Here is a 21,749-nt window from a genome sequence, read left to right on the forward strand (position 1 = left end):
AGGCATTTATTTATTTATTTTAGTTATAAAATTTTTGGCTGCGTTGTGTCTTCGTTGCTGCGCGCGGGCTTTCTCTAGTTGTGGAGAGCGGGGGCTACTCTTCGTTGCGGTGGGTGAGCTTCTCACTGCGGTGGCTTCTCTTGTGGTGGAGCGCGGGCTTCAGTAGTTGTGGCGCACGGGCTTAGTCGCTCCGCAGCATGCGGGATCTTCCTGGACCAGGGCTCGAACCCGTGTCCCCTGCAATGGCAGGTGGATTCTTAACCACTGTGCCACCAGGGAAGCCCTTGACAGGCGTTTATGAAGCACCTGCTCTATGCGAGGCCCAGTGCTTTTCTGATAAAATGCAAACATATATAAGACATAAGCTCCTCCAAGAGCCTGAAATCCAGGGCGTGGATGACATTTTGGGTAATGATTATCTCAGAACCTGGAATTATGTCTGTCAGGCCTCCAGTGGCTTCTTCTAATGCCCTGTGAGCTTGTGAATGTCTGGAGTCCCGCACCCTTCTCTGACTCTGGCACCCCGTCTCTCCTCAGAAGTGGACTTCCAAAACACCCCAGGGCCGTCCTTTCAGCTCTTGCTTCTTTCTCTCCAGGGTCTTCTGGTCACTGTCTGGGCCAAGTATACCTGTGGTGACCATACTTCCTAAATAATAAAACCAAGGGACTTCTCTGGCGGTCCAGTGGTTAAGACTCCATGCTCCCACTGCAGGGGGTGTGGGTTCGATCCCGGGTTGGGGAACTAGGATCCCACATGCCATGTGGTGTGGCCAAAAAAATAAATAAAATAAAAATTTAAAAGTAAACAAAAAATAAATAAAACAAAGACAGGGTATAGGACCAAAAAGAAAAAAAAAAAGGATATGACCATTAGAATTACTAGAATCTGGGGTATCAGAGAATATCTGTTCTCTGCAGTCTGCTCTCTCCACATAATGCTGTTTCAGACCCTCCTTCGTCCTTTCATCTCCTTTCCCCCAACCCCTGCCTGGAGATCTGAGGGAAGCTGTTACCTATTCCAGGCTCTGGGGGCTTCGGGCCAAGGCAGAGGAAGGAAGCTGAGCCCAGCTCTATCCAAGAAGCTGATTTCATCCTCCCCATCAAAGCCACTAAAAAAAAAACAGCCACACACACACCCAGACACACGGACACACGGGGACACCCACGCGAGGGAACATGCAAGCCTTCGCCCTCAGCCAGTGGGAGTTCACAGGGCATAGGGCACAGCCAGGTGCTGGGCCAGCGCACCCTGACCCAGGATCACCACACCCACGACCCTGGGGACCTGACCAGGGTACGGACACCTGTGCCCCAACACAAGCGGCAGAATCGGGCACACACAGCCTGCTGCCCGTCCCTTTCACCCATGACCTGTGACTTGACCAAGCTACTCCTCAATGGTGAGGATTGTAGCTGGGTGGCAAGAACTTTATCCTCCGTGTGAAGCCTGGGATGGGGTCTCCCTCAGCCTGGATATTTCTCATCTGGCCAAAGTCTCCTTTTCAGCCCCTTGTCAGAGTGGCAAAGCACATGGGGAAATGAGACCAGAGAAGCAGCCCAGCAGCCTGATGTGGGTGTGTCTGCCACCCTGCCCTCTGGTCAGTCTTCCTGTCTCTGCCCGATATCAAAGTGACCTCTTCCTCCAGCCCATGCCTCTCTCCCTACCCCTGCTCCCCTGCAGCACCCAGACATTAGCCCTCTTCCACTTTCCAGAATGTCACCTCACCATTTGTGCCCCCACCCCCATATCTGCACCTGCCTTTTGCTCTTTCTCCATCCCTAAACCTCCTAACTTTCGGGCTTCCCTTCCCTGTCTCCCTTGAACCCCACCTTCTTTCCCAAGTCTCCTATGTCCTGGTCTTCAGCCAAGCCCTTGTCCAGCCAGTGCCCAAGCCTCATCCGTCATTTCTCCAGGAATTTGCTCAGGTGAGAGAATGAAAAGGGGTCCTTGATCCCGAGCTGAGAACCAGAGATTGAACAGTACAGATGGGGAGAGGCAGCACGGGGACAAGGCAAGAAAAGGGGAGAGTGCAGGTGGCAGCAATGGGGCCGGGCAGGGGCAGAGGTGGGGACAAGGGAAGGCCCCTGTTGGAGAGAGATGTAGGCTTGGGAGGGAGGTTTCCTCCTGCCACCCATCCCCTATGCTCCCTGCCCTGCCGGGAGATAATTGGTTGGGGGATGAAGGAGTAGGTGCTGGGCAACAGACAGATAGGGCAAGATCCAAGCTGGAGCACTGTGGCAGCTGGGAAGAGGTGGGGAGGTGCAGGGGAGGGAGGAGGGAGAGGGCCTGGACATGGGAAAGGGTGTTGCTAGAGAGGAGAAAACATAGAACAGGGGCAACATGTGGAGAAATGGTGGAGGAAAAGGAGAAGTGGCATGAGGATGGGGCTGTCAAGTTGGACAGAAATTAGGGCGAGGAGGAAGGGTAAAAATGGGATAAGGAAAGGATGTGGGAGGTTGGACGAGGGCTGGAGGGGGTGAGATGAGGGTATTGTGGGACCAGTGATCCCAGATGGGGGGGGTCGGGGGGGTCGGGATGACGGCGGGGGGAGAGGAGGGATGGCATGTGATGACGTTGGGAGGGCCTGGCAGGGGGAGGGCGGGAGGACCTGCCCTATCTCCGCTCCCCTCCCTGACCTCATGCTGGTCCTCCCCTTCTCCTCCCCCTGCTCGCAGCAGACTCCCTCCTTCTCACTGTCGCAGCCCAGATCGACGGTCGGGTGGCGGCTCGGTGAGCCCCTGCTGCAGGGAACAAGCAAAGGGACATCCAGGAGCCCAGGGCTGCCAAGGGGCGCCCACCCACCCTGCCCCGAGAAGCCCTTCCCAAGGTCGGGGCCAGAGCAGGTGCAGAGACACCGCAGCCGCTTGTTACTCAGGTGAGGAACGGCACTCCGGGAGAGGCGGGGACTTCGGTCCCCACACCCCAGGTGAAGGTTGGCAGGAGAGCCTCCCAGGAGACCCTCCCAGAGCGGGGACTTTCCGTCGGGGCAGAAGGAATAGGACCATGCGCTGGGGACTGGACTCCCTGTGGAGGGTGTGTCTGGGAGGACAAGTCAGTGTGGGTGTTGGTGAGGGGTAGGGGCGGGGCAGATGCTGGGGTTTGGACAGGACTAGGCATGGCACCAAGGTGGAGGTGGTTATCGGTGAGCCGGGGCTCTGGGCCCTGGAGTTGCTGGAGCTGGTGGCCAGCTGAACCTCAGGAGGAAAGTGCTGGTGGAACCCCAAGCGCTCCGGCTGGAACCGCTGAGCCGGAGCTCCAGGAAGGTGCCCTAGGGAGCTTCTTTGAGCACGCAGGTGGGGACTCCCCAGGTGGCAGCACGTGGATTGCAAGGCCCGGGAGGGAGTTCTGGGGGTCTGGAGCCTTTAGGAAGTGCTGAAATGAAGCAGGGTCAGGACTCTCAGGTCTGGGAAGGGCACGGAGTCTGCAGAGAGAATCCTAAAACTTGTTCTTGGCAGAGAGCTTTGCACCCATGACTCACGGTTCAGCGGGGCTGTGACGACTGAGAGATGCCTCCAGGGGCACAGGGGCTCCGTCTTCGCTCCATCCCCCTTCCAGGCTCTCCTGCTTCTGTTCGTCTGAACCTCCCCCCTACACGTGACACACCCTGGGTGGGACAGGCGGGACCCTTATCTCGCCTGGAAAGAATTTAATGGCTTGGAAACAACTGGAAATGGAACTGAGAGGAACTACTGGGAAACAACTCGGAAACATGGAAACACCGCAGCTGCTGTCTGTCGGCTTCCAATCCCCGCCCACTTCCCAGACCCTCGGCCCCTCCCCTCTTTCCCTGGCCCTGCCTCCAAAGCCCTGGGGACCCAGCACCTCAATTCCTCAACCTTCCTTTCCCTTCAGTCCTGGTCTCTCAGTGCAGGACCAGAACCCACCTTCTATCTCTCACTGCCGCCAAAACTCTTTCCCCTTGGGGGTCCGGAAGTCCTTTCTTTTAATTTTCCCATTTCTCTGGCCCATTAGCTCCCCAGAGTAAGGGGCATCTGGATCCTCCAACTCCCCCCTCTCCCGGTATCTCCTGGTTACCTGGTTCCAACCCAGTATCTGGAGCCCGCCCTCATCTCCCTCCTTCATCTCACAGTCCTGGAATCCTTCTACCTTCACTCCTCTTGTGCCATGAGGAACAGAGAAAAGCATGGGGATGGGGCCAAAATCCTCCACTTTTGGAACCTCCCTCACGGAAGCCAGCCTCTCTCCCCACTTCTTGGGACCTACAGTCCCTGATGAGCGAAGTGTCAAAGTTGGCCACGACATGAATAGCCTGCATGCTGAGTCATAGCTTTTGGGAAGATGCCCCCCCCCCCGTCCCTGCCAGCCCTCCAACGCTGGGGAGGATGCCGAGAAGATGAGGCACCCCAGATGCAGCGGTAGGGGAGGGTGATGAGGGGGAAACACAAGGGACACCCAAGTTTTCTGCTTTCCTAGTGCTGAGAGAGGAGTGGGATTCTTCCAAGACTTGGGAATGGGGAGCTGGGGGGGGGTGGAGACCCGGCCAGAGAGGGGTACTGGGAAGGAGGCTCTGGGGGTGTGGCCTGTGGGGGCAACTCCTCTCTTCTCAGACAAGCTTCACTGCTTTCCTGCTGCTTTCCTTCCTGCTGCAGAGACCCTGCCCCTTCCCCCCACCACGTGGGGAGAGATGCAGGATTTGATTGTTGGGGTAGGGAGACTGGACAGCTCCCAAAGGCCTCCAGGGGTGTGGGGCACCCTGTATCCTCTGCTCCCCACTGGAGAAGGGCCTCCTGTCTGGTTCCCCTCACTCCAACTAAGTTCTTTGACTCACATAGCTGCCCTCTGAGCCAGTGAGAAATCAGCTTTTTTTAGGCATCACCCAATGACTAGGTGTGGAGGAAATGTGAAGAGAAGATTATGTGTGTGTGCCTGCAAAGATGCAAGCTTCTTTGGATAAATATGAGTATACGTGTACAAGAAGTGTGTTCATATTTGTATTTGTGGAGGAGCGCACATGAGTACATTTGTCTGTGTACGTGTATTTGTGTGTGCACGCACCCGGTGATGTGCACGGCCTTAGACACAGGGCAACAGGATTTGAAGGTAGGTCAGAGCCCACCTCATGCCCAAGGCTACACTCCAAGCTGAGAGAAGGGCTGAGGGGCCGAGGGAAGGGCAGCTCTGTGCCTGCCAGGTCTCTCTGCCCAGGTTTTGTCGGGCAGGGTGCCTCTCAGTGTGGAAACGCTCTGTCCCTTAGTCCAGCTCCCTTCCATCTCTCGTGGGGTGGTGGCGGGGTATGATGGCTGATAGCCCCGGAAACTTCTTTCTCTCAGACTCAGAGGAGAATTTTAAGTGTAGGAAGCCAGGAAATGTGTGCGTGTTGCAAGGAGGTGCGGGTCACAGTCCCTTCCCTCCTCACCAGTCAGCATTCCCACCACTCACCCTGCCCTCCTTCCCACTCCAGCCTCTCTGGTCTGGAAGAACTGGGCACCTGCTAACACCTCTCCTTAACCCTTCGCCTGAACCTGCCCCCTGCACACTCCTCTGTTACCATAGCCCCCTCTCCTGGTTCACCCCGAGTGCCCCACTACCTTTCCTCTCTAACCCTTGTCTCCCTGTGCTCCCCAATTCTTGCCTCAGTGGATTCCACAAACAAACACAACTTGGTAACCAGCACTGAGATCAAGAAACAGGATGTTCTGAGCGCCGCAGAATTTCCCCACCATGCCCCTCTGGTCACTACTCCCCCGAGAGTGCCACACTTCTGACTTGTAACACTACCAGTTGGCGCTTAACGTTGTCTAGACTCAAAGCTCACACAAATAGAATGTTTCAGCACATTCTCTTTCGTGTCTGGCCTCTCTGCTCCGCCCCGCGTTGGGGAGGCCCATCCATGTTGTTGCATATAGTTGTAGTTTGTTCTCGTTGCTTCATTTTATTCCACTGTGTGAACAAACCACACTTTATTTAATCCATTCTGCCTATGTGAGACATTTGGGTAGTTCCCAGTTTGAGGCTATTATGAGTAGTACTGCTGTGGGGGGTATATTCCTCGGAGTGGAAGTGCCAGGTCATAGGGTTGGCATATAGCTCTAGTAGAGTTGGTAGATTGTGCCAAATGGTTTTCCAAAGTGCTTGTACCATGCAGCCCTGCCAGGATCCACACCTGGCCTGCTCCCTGGTCAGCATCTGCCCCAGCTGCTCTTTCTAACCAACTTACAGCCCCAGACACTGTCCGTGGTCCTAGCCCTGACCTTGGTCCTGTCCTTGGTTCCAGCCCTGATGCTAGTCCTGGGCTTAAGTTGAGCTATGTAAATTGACTAAATATTTATATAGTCAATAAGTATTTATCAAGCACTTACCATGTGCCAGATGCAAGGATATAGCAGCCAAGAAAAGAAGCAGGTGCTGCGCCTGCCCCCATGGACCTTACAGTCTAGCAGGCAAGATTGAGTGTGGGCAAGGAAGTAATAAACTAATCCCGCAAATAAATGTATGGTTATAAATTGTCATAAATACTACAAATGGGAGTTACACAATGCTGTGACGTCACGTGATAGGGGGAACCTGACCTGGGCAGGAAAGGTCCCTGAGGAAGTGATGTGGGGTTGACACCTGAAGGATGAGGAAGCCAAGAAAAAAGGGAAGAGCATTCCACATAGAGGAAACCATAGATACAAAGGTCCGGGGCTGGGAAGAGTGTGGGGGACTTAAGGCCAGTGAGACTGGAGTGGAGAGAGGGAGGGAAGTCTTATGGGAGATGAGGTGGGAGAGGTCAGCAGAGGCCGAATGCTGCAGGGCTGTCTGTCAGTGTTTGAAGAGTATTCGGAAGGACGACACTGAAGAGTTTTAGGGGGAGAGGGACATTCTAGTTGCCTTCGCAAGATTATAAGGGGGCAAGGATGGAAGCAGAGCGACCAGCTAGGAGGCAACCGCAGTTGTCAAGCAAAAGGTAGATAGTAGCTTGGACTATAATGATGCTTAGAGGGAGAGATACAAGCAGATTAAAGAGGTGTTTACAATAAAATATGGGTAAATATGATGAAATACAGTGGTGTTGAACAGGCTGTTGGGTTTCTGGCTCGTGAGGCTGGATGACTGAGGCTGGGGCCATGAGCTGCCGTAGAGAACACTGAGAGGGGATGCAGTACAGGAAGGATGAACGTTGAGTTCAGTTTTAGACATGTTGAATTTGAGGTGCCCAAGAGGAGAGGCCAAATAGGAGGTTGGATATATTGCTTGGAGTTAAGAGGAGAGAGTTTATATGTTGGGGTATAGTTTGGAAATTAAAGTCATGGGTCTGGATGAAGGTACCTGGGTGAACGACTACTGCAGTAGGTCTCAACTCTGGCTGCACATTGCAGTCACCTGGGGAGCTGTTAAAAATACTAAAGAAAATTCAGTCACTCTAGCCACATTTCAAGTGTTCGAGAGTCAGTGATCTCTCCTGTCTACCTTATTGACAGCACAGATACAGAATGCTCTAAAATGGAGGATGTGGTCAACAGTATCCAGTGATTTTGAGAGAGATCAAGTAAGGTGAAGACAAACGTCTTTTAGATTTTGTGACACTGAGATCATTGGGAGGCCTTTGGGAGGGCTATTTGGTAACCTTTGGGTTGAAAGGAGATCGGGAAGTCAGGTGGGAACAGATTGAGGCATGCATGGGATATAGGGAAATAGAAATAGCGAGTACAGATAAATCTTTTGACAACTATGGCCAGGAAGTGGAGAAGAAAAATATGTGGTGGTTGGAGGGAGTGTGAGATTGGGGAAAAAAAATTTTAAGTATATTTTTGTATATTTTGTGTATTAAGTATATTTTTGTGCATATAGTGAAATGCACGTATCTTAAGTGTATAGCTCAGTTAATTTTGATTATGTATACATATGTTTAACCACCACCCAGTTCCAGGTACAAACTATTTCTAGTAATTCTATCCTATCTTGTATTAGCTCTGCCTGTTTTGAACCTCATATAAATAGCATCATTTACAACGTTCTTTTTTTGTGTATGGTTTCTTTTGCTTAGTGTTATGTGTGCGAAATTTGTCCATGTTGTTGCATGTAACAAGAGGGTGTTTTTTCATTTTGTTTGTTTGTTTATTTGTTTTGTTTTGGTTTTGGCCTCACCGTGCACCTTGCAGATCTTCCTCAACCAGGGACTGAACCTGGGGCCCAGCAGTGAAAGCGCTGAGTCCTAACCACTGTACAACCAGGGAAGTCCCAAGAGGGTGTTTTTGTATAGTATTCCATTTTATGACTATGCCCCAATTTATTTATCCATTCTACTATTAATGGACACTTGAGGTGCTTCCAGTTTGGGCTAATATGAAAAAAATCCCATGAACATTCTTGTGTATGTCTTTTCGAGGATGTACGCAGTCGTTTCTGTTGGATATTTACCAACAAGTGGAATTGCTAAGTTATAGGCTGTATGGCTTAGTAGAAACTGCTTACTGGTTTTCCAAAGTGGTTGCACTAATTTCTTTCTTTTTTTTCTTTTTTTAAAATAATATTTATTTATTTATTTTTGGCTGCGTTGGGTCTTCATTGCTGTGCGCAGGCTTTCTCTAGTTGTGGCGAGTGGGGGCTACTCTTCATTGTGGGGCGCAGACTTCTCATTGTGGTGGCTTCTCTTGTTGCAGAGCATGGGCTCTAGGTGTGCGGGCTTCAGTAGTTGTGGTGCATGGGTTCCGTAGTTGTGGCTCACGGGCTCTAGAGCGCAGGCTAAGTGGTTGTGACTCACAGGCTCAGTTGCTCCGCGGCATGTGGGATCTTCCCGGATCAGGACTTGAACCTGTGTCCCCTGAATTGGCAGGCAGATTCTTAACCACCGTGCCACCAGGGAAGTCCGGTTGCACTAATATCTGCTCCTGCTTGCAATAAATGAGAGTTCCAGTAGCCTCACCTTCTTGCCAATATTGAGCAACAACAGTCCCTTTCATTTTAGCCGTGCTGGTGGATATTTAATGGCATCCTGTTGCGGTTTTCATTTGCCTTTCCTTGATTACTGGTTTTGTTCCACACATACATATGTTTATTGTTCATATATTAATTGGCCCTTTGGCTATATTCTTTACTGGAGAGCCTGTTTCTTTTGCCACTTTCAAAAACGGGTTGGGCTTCCCTGGTGGCGCAGTGGCTGAGAGTCCGCCTGCCGATGCTGGGGACACGGGTTCGTGCCCCGGTCCAGGAAGATCCCACATTCCTCGGAGCGGCTGGGCCCGTGAGCCATGGCTGCTGAGCCTGCGCGTGCGGAGCCTGTGCTCTGCATCGGGAGAGGCCACAACAGTGAGAGGCCTTTAGTTTAGATTTTAATCCTCTCTCTCACTCTCAATAACTGTGTCCTACTCTCCCCTTCATATATAATTTATATACATATATATTCATATTCTGACATATCTCACCTATTTTCTCCCACTCTGTAGCTTGCCTTCTTATTCTCTTAATGGTGTCTTTTGATGACCTCTATGGTTAAGTTTTGCGGTTAGGTTTTAAGAAATCCTTTTTTTCTTTTTTTTCATTTTGGCTGCGTTGGGTCTTTGCTGCTGCGCGCGGGCTTTCTCTAGTTGCGGTGCGCGGGCTTCTCGTTGCGTTGGCTTCTCTTTGTTGCGGAGCACGGGCTCTAGGTGCACAGGCTTCAGTAGTTGTGGCGTGTGGGCTCAGTAGTTGTGGCTCATGGCCTCTAGAGCGCAGGCTCAGTAGTTGTGGCGCACGGGCTTCATTGCTCCGTGGCACGTGGGATCTTCCCGGACCGGGGCTTACACTCGTGTTCCCTGCGTTGGCAGGCAGATTCTTAACCACTGTGCCACCAGGGAAGTCCCTATATATTCATTTTAAGTTAATTTCTGTAGGTGGACATAAGGTAGAGATAGATTTTTTTTTCCCATGTGGATCTTCATTTGACCCAGGACCATTTATCACAAAGACAATTCATTCTCCTCTTAACTGCAGTGGTACCTTTTTCATTAATCAGGTGACCACATATGTGTAGGTCTGTTTCTGGACCCTATTCTGTTCTCTCTATCCTTGCACCTTTGTAATGTTTTGATATTTGATATTCAGTAATGTAAGTCCCGAGGAAGAGGGTTTTTTTTGTTTTTTGTTTTAAACAGGAGCTTTTTGAGCTCATATGGGAAGCTGACGGGAAGGATCTAGTTGAGAGTAAGGGGCTGAATAAAAGAGAGAGAGGATAATCTACACCTTAAGGTTTCTGAAAGACAATAGAAGCTGGGACCCAGGTGCTTGTGGAAGGATTAGTCTTTTATATTCATCCACTGATCCATTCAACAAAAATGTGTTGAATAGCTCCCACGTGCCAGGCACAGGCGTACAGCAGTGCCAGGACAGATGAGGTCCCTGTTCTTAAGGAGTTCCCATCCTAGCAGTGGGAGAAAGATAAACAAGTAGCCACACAAACAGTTGATTCAGGCAGCAGTAGATGCCTTACGAACATAAGCAGAGGACCCTGTGCTGGGGAGTGATGAAAGGCTGCTCCAACGGGGCATCAAGGAAAACCTCTGGGGCTCAATGACATGTGAGTTAAGATCTGAACAAGGAGACAGCCTCCGAGAGCTCAGTGAAGAACGTCCCAGACAGAGGAGACATAGAGTGCAAAGGCCCTTTAGTCTAATGTAATCTTGTAGTGTCTGTGGAACAAGCAAAACAGACCAGTGTGGGTGGAGGGGGTGGAGCAGGGTGACCAAATGATATCAGAAAACGAGGTAGAGACAGATCTGCCCAAGGAGGGTATCCGTTAAGGTTGGGCTGAACGTGGATTTTCCAACATGTGAGTTGGGTTAGATTAGTTGTGGGTGGTGGGACTATGGGTGTGTGTGTTGGGGAAGGAGGGCATTCATCTTGTCTCCTTCTCTGTGAAGCTGCTCTCATATGTGCCCTCTCTCCCTGCAGCCTCCTGAATGATGCCAGCCCAAGGTTCCCTAACCTCCAGCCTGGCCCTCCTGGTGCTGCTGGGCACAGTCAGAGCAGGGCCTTTCTCTTCACGGTCCAATGTGACACTCCCAGCCCCACGGCCTCCTCCCCAGCCAGGAGGCCGCACAGAACAGCCAGGAGTGGGAGGCCCTTCTTCTCAGCTTTATGAGCACACCGTGGAAGGAGGGGAGAAGCAGGTGGTGTTCACCCACCGCATTAACCTGCCCAATTCAGGTAGCTGTGGCTGTCCCCCAGGCACTGAGCCCCCCGTCCCTGCTTCAGAGGTGCAGGCCCTGAGGGTCCGGCTGGAGATCCTGGAGGAGCTGGTGAAGGGGCTCAAGGAACAGTGCACTGGGGGATGTTGTCCTGCTGCTGCCCAGGCTGGCACAGGTGAGCGGATGATCCCAGGAAGGGGCACAGAAAAAGAGGAAGGTGGAGAAGTGGGTTAGGGTTGGGTGGGCATTGCTAGTCCATAAAGGACCTCGGTATGAGTTAGAAAAAGGCATGCCTGCCTCCCCCTTTGGGGGCGGTGAGTGCAGCCCGGGAACAATTCTGAGATAGGAGCCACGTGACTAGATGTCAGCCCTCTCCTCCCCAGCGTATGTTAGGGCACTGGGAGGCCACATATACTGACAAGTTGCAGCTGGAAACTAAGATGGCCTTAGGAAATGAGGCTGGCTCTGCTGGAGAAGCTGACTCAGAGGAGCACGATACAGGGTCAGCCGCTCCCGCAGAGAGACTGAGGCCCACCTCTTGCTCTTACTCCAGGCCAGACGGACGTGCGGAGCCTCTGCAGTCTCCATGGCGTGTTTGACCTGAGCCGCTGTGCCTGCTCCTGCGAGCCAGGCTGGGGTGGGCCCACCTGCTCAGACCCCACAGATGCCGCGGCGCCCCCCTCCTCTCCCCCCTCAGCTTCCCGGTCCTGCCCAGATGACTGCAATGATCAGGGTCGCTGCGTCCGTGGTCGCTGCGTGTGCTTCCCTGGCTACACCGGCCCCAGCTGTAGCTGGCCCTCCTGCCCGGGGGACTGCCACGGCCGCGGGCGCTGCGTGCAGGGCGTGTGTGTGTGCCGCGCGGGCTTCTCCGGGGCCGACTGCAGCCTGCGCTCCTGCCCTCGGGGCTGCAGCCAGAGGGGACGCTGCGAGAACGGGCGCTGCGTGTGCAACCCGGGCTACACTGGCGAGGACTGTGGGGTGAGGAGCTGCCCCCGAGGTTGCAGCCAGAAGGGGCGCTGCGAGGACGGGCGCTGCGTCTGTGACCCTGGCTACGCTGGCGAGGACTGCGGCTCTCGGAGCTGCCCGTGGGACTGTGGTGAGGGCGGGCGCTGTGTGGACGGCCGCTGCGTGTGCTGGCCCGGGTACGCGGGCGAGGACTGCAGCACGCGGACCTGCCCCCGCGACTGTCGGGGCCGAGGGCGCTGCGAGGAGGGCGAATGCATCTGCGACCCAGGCTACAGCGGGGATGATTGCGGAGTGCGCAGCTGCCCGGGCGACTGCAACCAAAGGGGCCGCTGCGAGGACGGCCGCTGCGTGTGCTGGCCTGGGTACTCGGGGCCCGACTGCGGCGCCCGCGCTTGCCCGCGCGACTGTCGGGGCCACGGGCGCTGCGAGAACGGCGTGTGCGTGTGCAACGCGGGCTACAGCGGCGAGGACTGCGGCGTGCGCAGCTGTCCCGGGGACTGTCGCGGCCGGGGTCGTTGCGAGAGCGGCCGCTGCGTGTGTTGGCCCGGGTACACAGGCCGGGACTGTGGCACGCGCGCCTGCCCCGGCGACTGTCGCGGGCGCTGCGTGGACGGCCGCTGCGTGTGTAACCCGGGCTTCACAGGCGAGGACTGCGGGAGCCGACGGTGTCCCGGGGACTGCCGTGGTCGCGGCCGCTGCGAGGATGGCGTGTGCTTGTGCGACGTGGGCTACGAGGGCGAAGACTGCGGCGTGCGCAGCTGCCCCAGGGGTTGCCAAGGTCGCGGCCAGTGTCTGGAGGGGCGATGCGTGTGCGACGACGGCTACGAGGGTGAAGACTGCGGCGTGAGACGGTGCACGCGCGACTGCAGCCAGCGCGGCGTGTGCCAGGATGGTGTGTGCGCCTGTTGGGAGGGCTACACGGGCGAGGACTGCAGCCTCCGTACCTGCCCCTCCAACTGTCACCGGCGCGGCCGCTGTGAGGACGGGCGCTGCGTGTGCGACTCTGGCTACACCGGCCCCTACTGCGCCACCCGAACCTGCCCGGCGGACTGCCGGGGCCGTGGACGTTGTGTGCAGGGCGTGTGCGTGTGCCACGCGGGCTATAGCGGCGAGGACTGCGGGCAGGAAGGGCCTCCCGCCAGCGCCTGCCTTGGGGGCTGCGGGCCTCGGGAACTGTGCCGCGCAGGCCAGTGTGTATGCGTCGAGGGCTTCCGAGGCCCCGACTGCGCCATCCAGACGTGCCCCGGGGACTGCCGCGGTCGGGGAGAGTGTCGTGATGGCAGCTGCGTCTGCCAAGATGGCTATGCAGGGGAGGACTGCGGGGAAGGTGAGTGGGCAGCCTTTCCCAGTGGGAAAAGGGACTGGAAAACTGGAGCCAGTGGGAAAGCCTGAGTCTGAGGCCTAGGAGCCCAGAGAACTGGAGGAAGAGTGAAGGGGGGGGCATATATTGGGGTGGGGGGCGGGGCAGTCAGGGGAGCCAGGGAGCCACTGTCCACCAGGGGCTGCAGAACCGTGGGGGCACGCCTGCAGGCGGGACCTGCCTTCAGATCTCTGATGAGCAGATTGGGGGCCCCTTTAGTTGCTTTTAGGGAGATTTTGTGTTCCTGGAGATGGGGGGCAGTAAATGAGACCCAAGGTCTGTTCAGGCCGCTGCCGGCTTTGTCCCACCCCCAGAGAGGAGTCAGAGCTTGGGTGGATCTCTCAGAGCGGCCCTGAGTAGGAGGGGCCTGTGATGGTGGAGGTTGGGGTGCCTTGGGCTAAGCAGCTTCTCACATCCTATTCTCCTGGACAGAGGTGCCAGCCGTTGAGGGCCTGAGGATGCACCTCCTGGAGGAGACGATGGTTCGGACAGAGTGGACCCAGGCTCCTGGCAATGTGGATGCCTACGAAATTCAGTTCATCCCCACGGTGAGAGCCAAGCTCCAAGAGGGGGCTGAGTGGGCAGGACTGCGGGGAGGGGGCTCCCTCCTGCTCACCTCAAGCAGGAGTCCCAGGTAACCGGTGGTTGCACGCAGCTGGCTGATTCCCGAAGCTGTTCCAAAGGCCTGCTCGTTCTGCCCCACACCCGCTGCAGAAGCCTCTGCGGCATTGGCCCACTGCTGCTGGAACATCTCTGGTGACCTTGAGCTCAGACTTCCTGAGGCTGCCGACTCCATTTTTGTTCATCACTGTAGTCAGTTCTTTTTGTTATTGCTGGATCCAAATCTGCCCCATTCTAACATCCATCCATTGGCCCTAGCTGGGCCTTCGCCAGCCGTCAGAACGCGATTTTTCTTTTCCTGTGTCTTACACCATAGGCTTTCAAGTATTTGGAGACATCAGCCATCGCGTCACCCTTCATTCCCTCCAGGCCAAATCCACTGGTTTCTTCTCCCCTTTTCTTAATGCTTTGTTCTCTGAATCCTTCACTTTTTGGTTTTCCTCCTCTAATACCTCCTGCTTTTTGCATGTGCCCCACCCCATCAAAATGTGGGAGCAAAGAGGACCCCAGTTGTTCCCCCGGCTCACTCTGGCTACCCTGGCACTTTTCTCAGAGTTGACGTATATGAACTTGTGGTCAGTTCATAACTGACAAACTGTCAGTTATTTTGATCACATTTGATTTTTTTAAGTAACTTTTAATGGTAAAAGTCATATAGGCTCAGTGTAGAAACTTTAAAAAATATAAACAAGGAAAAAAGAAAAAAGGAAGGAAGACAAGAAAGAAGGAAAAAAGAAGACATTCAACTACATACTCTTTTTTTTTTTTTTTTTTTTTGCGGTACGCGGGCCTCTCACTGTTGTGGCGTCTCCTGTTGAGGACGGAGCACAGGCTCCGGACGCACAGGCTCAGCGGCCATGGCTCACGGGCCCAGCCGCTCCGCGGCGTGTGGGATCTTCCCGGACCAGGGCACGAACCCATGTCCCCTGCATCGGCAGGCAGACTCTCAACCACTGCACCACCAGGGAAGCCCCATACTCTTTTTTTTAAGCCTAAATATAAGCCTTTGCATTTGGCTCTCTTCAGTGTTTCATTTTTGCTTTGGGCCAACCTGTCTAGGCTGTTGCAATTATTTGAGTCTGTGAGCTGGTTCCCCTACCTCCGTGTCATCGGTGTATTGCAAAACCTCCTTTCTCTGTCTCCTTCCAACTCACTCTTAAAATATTTGTGGACACCCTAAGGACAAAGACTGTGGCCTCTCATTAGAGATTTCCCTTTATGCAGATTGGGCCTTTATGATGTGTTTGGTCTCCTAGTTTCAAATCATCTGACATTTCTACTGTCCAAATGTTTTCCTGCATCATCCCACAAATGCCATTGTTGGGTAGGCCATGTCATTCTCATCTCTACCCAGTCAGGACTCTGGAAAAATAAATAAGTCCCAGGGCCTAAACCTAGGAAGCCTCTAGGACAGAAGGGACAGCTCAGAGGTGCTGGCTGTCACCCCCACCCCAACTGGCCTTGTCATTCTAAGTCTTCTTATTATCCCCTCAAGCCCAGAGCCCTGCCGTGTTCTGTCTCTCCTTACCCCCTGGTAGGAGCAGAGGCAGAAATCCCTACTTTGCTGCACAACCAAGAGAGCTTGGATTTTTCTTCTGTTTAAAAAAAAATTATTTTCAGTTATAAAAATAATGTAATCACAAGACAAGAATTTGGCAGCTAGAGAAAAAAAACAATCGTTGGCTGTTTCACACTAAAACAAGCACTGTTAACATTGTAAAGTGTTTCTCCCACTCTCTTCTGTGTGTATATTATCTGCATAGCTTTAATCTTGAGAGGGTAGGACTTTTTTTTTTTTTTTTTTTTTTTTTTTTGCTGTTCGCGGGCCTCTCACTGTTGTGGCCTCTCCCGTTGCGGAGCACAGGCTCTGGACGCGCAGGCTCAGCGGCCATGGCTCACGGGCCCAGCCGCTCCGCGGCATGTGGGATCTTCCCGGACCGGGGCACGAACCCGTGTCCCCTGCATCGGCAGGCGGACTCTCAACCACTGCACCACCAGGGAAGCCCATGAGAGGGTAGGACTTTTAAACAGAACTTTTCTAAGGAACTTCAGGGAAAGAAGAAGTAAAATAAACACTTGAGATAGAAGGAGCTTACAGGGTAGCATCATCTCCCGCTCTTAGTAAATATGAACTTATCCTTGGTGTTCTCAGGGGGTGCAGCCTCCCCGCTGCAGCCCTAGGCTTTCTCCCTCTCCGTGGGGCCAGGCTGGTGTTGAGCTGGCCTGGGTCCAGCTTGGCCATGCTCTTAGCTCATCTGCTTTGCTCTGGGTATGGGCCTCTGTCACATTCTGGGTCCTCTCTGAGCCTGGGTGTGGAAGATGCTCCTGTAAGATTGGTCCCCAGACTCCTCCCTTGGACTCCACATCAGCCTGTGCTACTGGCCCTCTGACTGTGCTTTCTATGCTTTTTGTGGCTGGCCCCTAGAATTGTGCCTCTTGCCTTAGCCAGCACTCTCTGTCCATTTCTGTTGGCACAGAGGACGTTCAGTAGCTGGCTGTCCTCTGGCCACTGCCATCTTCCTATGAGCCTCCCTCTACCTTATCCCCTCCCCTTTTCTAGAACCACTTCTCTCTCAAAGCCCAAACTCTACTATCCCTGGCTAAGGGACACGCCTAGTTATTGGAATGATTTTCAGAACACAGAAGAGGAACATTCCTCCTTTCCCTGCATACGTGGCATTGTTCCTCTGACTCAGTGGTTCTCCAAGTGTGTTCCCTGGACCTACAGCATTAGCATCACCTGGAGCACTAGACATGCTAATTGTCAGAATCCACCCCCAGATCTACTGAGTCAGAAGCTCTAGGGGGCAGAGCCCAGTAACCTGTGTTGTAACAAGCCCTCCAGGTGATTCTGGTGCACCCCAAGCCCAAGGACCACTAACTTAAGAAATGTTGCTATTTTGCAAAAGGCAAGGTCTTCTATGAATGTGAGAGAAAGCGTGAAGAAACTGAGGGAGGTGAACCCCCGAACAGAAAGACGTTCAAGTATTCCCTGTCTGGGTGTATTCTGCAGCCTGGAAATGGGCTAAGCCACGTTTTCATTGGGACACAGGCCCTTGCAGCCTGAGAAAAGTTTGTTTGGTCTGGTCTGAAAAGCAGGGTGAGGATGAGGTGAGCTCCAGGGACCAGCCAAAGTGGAGTCGCCCACCTGGGGCCATGAGGTTGATATTGAGAATAGAGTTAGAAGCTTGCCAAGGACATCAGTGAAGCGGCCAAAACTCTCACCAAGGGGCAGAACCAGCTGCTAGCATCTGGCTAGAGAGCCTGCATCAGACCAGACAGACGGTGCTGAGAGATGGGCTTAGACTGACAGTGGGACTCTTCAGGGGACTGTTCCCAAATGGGTCTCAGGAGGGACTACAAAGCGTTTAAAAGGTTCATGTAGGTGGTCTGAAGGGAGAAGGAGAACTCTGGGGGTGGGCTTCTCTTGATGAAAGGACCAGACATCATCAGGGAGTACTCAAAGCGTGTGTGTGTGTGTGTGTGTGTGTGTGTGTGTGTGTGTGTGTGTATTCGTGTGTGTGTGTGTGTGTGTGTGTGTGTGTGTGTGTGTGTGTTGGGGGAATAAGGGGACAGAGAATACGTTCTGGGAAGGAGGAGAAGCACACAGGTCTTGAGCTGACACCAGTCCCAGGCCTCCCAGGATGGGGTACCCTAGGGCAGAGTGAGCAGGAGCGGGCTGGGGATCCTGTGTGCCCAGGAAAGCTTTACTTCATCCTGAACCCAGAAGGCTCTACGTGGACTCTCGTCTGGTTTTATGCTTTGGTATTTACGATGCGGATTTTCCCACAATTCTCTTGGTTTGGGAGAGCACCTTCTGAAATTTCCAATCCTACTTGGCTGAACGGAGGTGTCCCCATAGCGGCCAACATAGCTAAACAGAACAGAACGTCTTTATTAGCTGTCCTAGATAGACAGCCCAGCGAAATGCTGGGCTGTTAGACTACTCACAAATGTCCATTCCTCCTGTTTCCCCAGAAGAAGAGTCCTGGCATGTGTCAGAATTCTGGCAGAGAGCTGATGAACAGGCTAAAAAGGTAGTGCCCATGAGAGGGGACTCTGAGGTCACACTGCCTGGGTTTAAATCCCTGCCACTTTCTTGGTGTTGGTGACCTTGGGCAAGCCACTTAATCCTTCTGTACCTCAGTTTCCTCATCTGTCCGTTGGGAATAATACGACCTACCTCATCAGATTCTTAAGCAGATTAAGTGAGTTCATATCTATAAATCGCCTTGAATAGTACGTGGCATGGAGTAGGTGTTCTACATGTGTTTGCTGATACCACCCACGCGCCCCAGCTGTATAGGGCCAAGTTCTACACAGTCGCATGTTGACCCTGCCTGGAACTGGAGAAAGGATAAGGGGGCTTGAGCAGCAGGGGTGAGAGTGGCAGCCCTGATCCACCTGGTGCTTTCTCTCTTGCAGACAGAGGGGCCGAGCCCCCCATTCACAGCACGGGTGCCCAGCTCTGCCTCAGCCTATGACCAGAGAGGACTGGCCCCCGGTCAGGAGTACCAGGTCACTGTCCGTGCCCTTCGAGGGACTAGCTGGGGCCCTCCTGCCTCCAAGACCATCACCACCAGTGAGAGCTGGGGCTGTGGGGTGGGGTCCTGGGTGGAGATCTGGATTTGAGAGGGGTGGCTGGGAATATGCCCTCCAAGAGGGCAGAGGGGAGGGATTGGCTGGGGGCAAGGCTCATAGAAGGAAAGCTGGTGACTGCAGATCCAGACTCCCACCTGATCCCTCCTCTCTCTGACCTGGCTAGTGATCGATGGCCCCCAGGACCTCCGAGTGGTGGCTGTGACGCCAACCACGCTGGAGCTCAACTGGCTGCGCCCCCAGGCCGAGGTGGACCAGTTCGTGGTGTCCTACGTCAGTGCCGGCAACCAGAGGGTGCGGCTAGAAGTGCCCTCTGAGGCAGACGGGACGCTGCTGACCGGCCTCATGCCAGGCGTAGAATACGTGGTGACCGTCACTGCCGAGCGGGGCCGGGCAGTAAGCTACCCGGCTTCTGTCAGGGCCAACACAGGTATGGCTGGCCAAGGGTTAGGGAAGTTTCTGAGCATAGGAGCCACTTCCTAGGGAGTCCACATGTCCGGCTCACAGGCTGCTCTGAACGCACCGACAGGGTGTGTGGCAGTCCCAAAGCACCTGCTGGGGGGCCTTGCTGTGCACCAAGGGCTCTGCGGAGATGGAGTTCTCAGGTGCTTGGAGTACTGTAGGAAGGCTGTGGGCTGGAGTTTGGGAGGAGCTGCCTCATGCAAAGAAGCAGTAAATAGGAGATGCTGTCCGACCCACCCAGATGGGGAAGGTTCTGATCCAAACTTGGACACAGGGACAGCCCTTGAGCTCAGTCAGTGGTCAGATCTTGGAGAGATTGGAATTAGGCAGATGAGAGATCAGCACTCCTGTTGACTTTAGGATTGGGGATTGGGGGACTTAGGGTCTCAGCAGTAATTTTCCACTAACCCTCAAGGTCTCTTAACAGATGCCTGGATCTTTCTTTTCTTTTCCTGTGACAGAGGGACGCCCACCTCGCTGTAGCTCGCAGTCTCTCCTCCCACTCCCCTTTCTCTCCTTCAGACACAGGGCCCCACCCGCTGGTTTCTTCTCTCTAGGGCACCAACAGTGGCGGGCTTGGAGGGCACGGGGTGAGGGAATCCTGGGACACTAACTCCTTTCTCTCGATTCTCTTTCCAGGTGGGGCTGGGGCACAGGAGGAGGCCTCTGGCTCCGGTGGGAGGGACGGTGGGAGGGACGGTGGGAGGAACTGCCGCGGGGAGGAGTGCAGGGATTGGTGGGGGGCTGCCACTGACCGGCTCTCCCCCTCCCCCTTTTTCCGCCCCGGCAGCACCAGGCCAGTACAGTCACCCGGAGGCGCACGCCCCAGCCCCGTCCCCCAGGCCCCGGCCCCGGCCGGTCCCGGCCCCGCGGCCCCCGCGCCCACCAGTCCCCCCTCGGCCCTCGCGGCCGGCGGAGGAGGGGGAGGCGGAGTCTCGGCCCGGGCCGAACCTACCCCAGCCCCCTCGGCGGGCGTGGGGCAACCTGACGGACGAGCTGGGCCGCTTCCGCGGCACCGCGCAGGACCTGGAGCGCCACCTGCGGGCTCACGGCTACCCACTGCGGGCCAACCAGACCTACACGTCGGTGGCGCGCCACATCCACGAATACCTGCAGCGGCGTCGCCTGGCGGCGGCCATCCCCACCAGCTCCCCCGCACCCCCGGCCCGTCGCTCCCACCCCACCTCCAGCCCCGACTCGGGCACCTGGAAGCGGGACTCCAACCAGGGCACCTACGGCCTCTCGCCCGAAGGCGTCGACCGGGTGGCTGCTCCCCGCCACCCCAAGCCCGAGGTGCTGGGCAGTTCCGCCGACGGCGCACTACTCGTGTCCCTCGACGGGCTCCGCGGCTACTTCGAGCGCGTGGTGCTGCGCTGGCGGCCCCAGCCGCCCGCAGAGGGCCCCGGCGGGGAGCTGACCGTGCCGGGCACCACGCGCACCGTCAGTCTGCCAGATCTCAAGCCCGGTACCACCTACCACGTGGAGGTCCACGGGGTGCGGGCAGGGCAGACCTCCAAGTCCTACGCCTTCATCACAACCACAGGTAGTGTAGGTGGGGCCGCGGGACCACCCATCTCCTGCCCAGTCTCACCTGCCACTGGAGTCGGCATCCATGAGTTCCTCCCGCTGCCTCACTGCTCCGGCTGCCGCCCCACCGCACGCTCTGTCTTCAAGCCCTACCTGGTCCAGGCTCCAAGAGAACCTCCCCAACAAAGCACACTTTCTCACGTCCCTAGACGCCACCTCCACCCTCAGGGTCCTGGTGGATACCCAAGGTCAAGGAGACCTGTTCTTTGGGACTGTCTGATTTTCACTTGGGTTCCTAGGACACTTCTGCCAGGAATCCTGTTCTAGGCAACAGAAGGGGCATTTGGTGGGAGGGGCAGTGTCTGGAGCAGTTTGGGTCGGGTAGGGAGAGAAACCAGTGGTTCCCCACTCTGACTCACGGTGGTGAGAGCGGCTGAAGACTGTGGTCATGGTTACTGTTTTCCACAATTTGGCCCCAACCTCAAAGGGACACATCGGAGCTGCTTGGAGGTGGCCTTGAAGCCATCAGGCAGCATGTGTGTGTGAGAGGTGAAACCACTGCTTCTTGAGCTGCCTTTCCAACCTCCTGGCTCACTTCACACTTGTCTCTCCCACAGGAACGACGTCCTGGCTCGGGGAAGGGGCGCTCTGTGGCTGTCGTGGGGAGGGTTCTGGACCTCTTCTTCCCCCACAGGGCCCAGATGCCACCTGAGCTGGATGTCCATCCCCCCATCCCCTCTTCCCTCTCTTCTCACTACCTACTCTCTCTGTACCCTCCTCCCCTAACACCACCGTCTCCTCCTTTCTTCCAGGCTTGTCACTGCAGCACTATTGGAAGTCACGACCACCACCCAGTGGGGAAGGTGTTCCTGTGGGGAGGGACATGGTGGTCTGTCGGGGCTGGAGGTCACAGGAGCCTTGTGGGACGAGGGATGGCAGACTTTATTTCTTTTATTTATTACCTGCGGGCCTGTCTGTGCAGGACTGTGGTGCACGTTTGGGATGATGAGGTGACCCAGGGGGTGATCCAGGAGCAGAAAAGGGAGGGTCTGTAGGCTCTTAGAGGCTAGAGGGCAGAGCCTGGGGGCCAGGGTTTCCTTTCTGA

The 21,749-nt window shown here is 55.0% G+C and overlaps 1 protein-coding gene across 1 annotated transcript in view; it reads left to right on the plus strand.

The window, feature by feature from the left end:
• Positions 1-2,776: 2,776 nt before the first annotated feature.
• TNXB (tenascin XB) overlaps positions 2,777-21,749 on the plus strand; it is a 60,240-nt gene continuing 41,267 nt past the window's right edge. Inside the window, exons 1-7 of the mRNA XM_082848480.1 lie at positions 2,777-2,876; positions 10,874-11,284; positions 11,663-13,402; positions 13,868-13,983; positions 18,482-18,638; positions 18,822-19,085; positions 19,908-20,660. Of these exons, the coding sequence (XP_082704606.1) occupies positions 10,882-11,284; positions 11,663-13,402; positions 13,868-13,983; positions 18,482-18,638; positions 18,822-19,085; positions 19,908-20,660 (3,433 nt within the window). The 5' untranslated portion in view covers positions 2,777-2,876; positions 10,874-10,881. The remainder of the gene's footprint in view (positions 2,877-10,873; positions 11,285-11,662; positions 13,403-13,867; positions 13,984-18,481; positions 18,639-18,821; positions 19,086-19,907; positions 20,661-21,749) is intronic.

Source organism: Leucopleurus acutus (assembly GCF_964270905.1).
Source record: "Leucopleurus acutus genome assembly, chromosome: 10".
In the NCBI taxonomy this organism is placed as follows: Eukaryota; Metazoa; Chordata; class Mammalia; order Artiodactyla; family Delphinidae; genus Leucopleurus; species Leucopleurus acutus.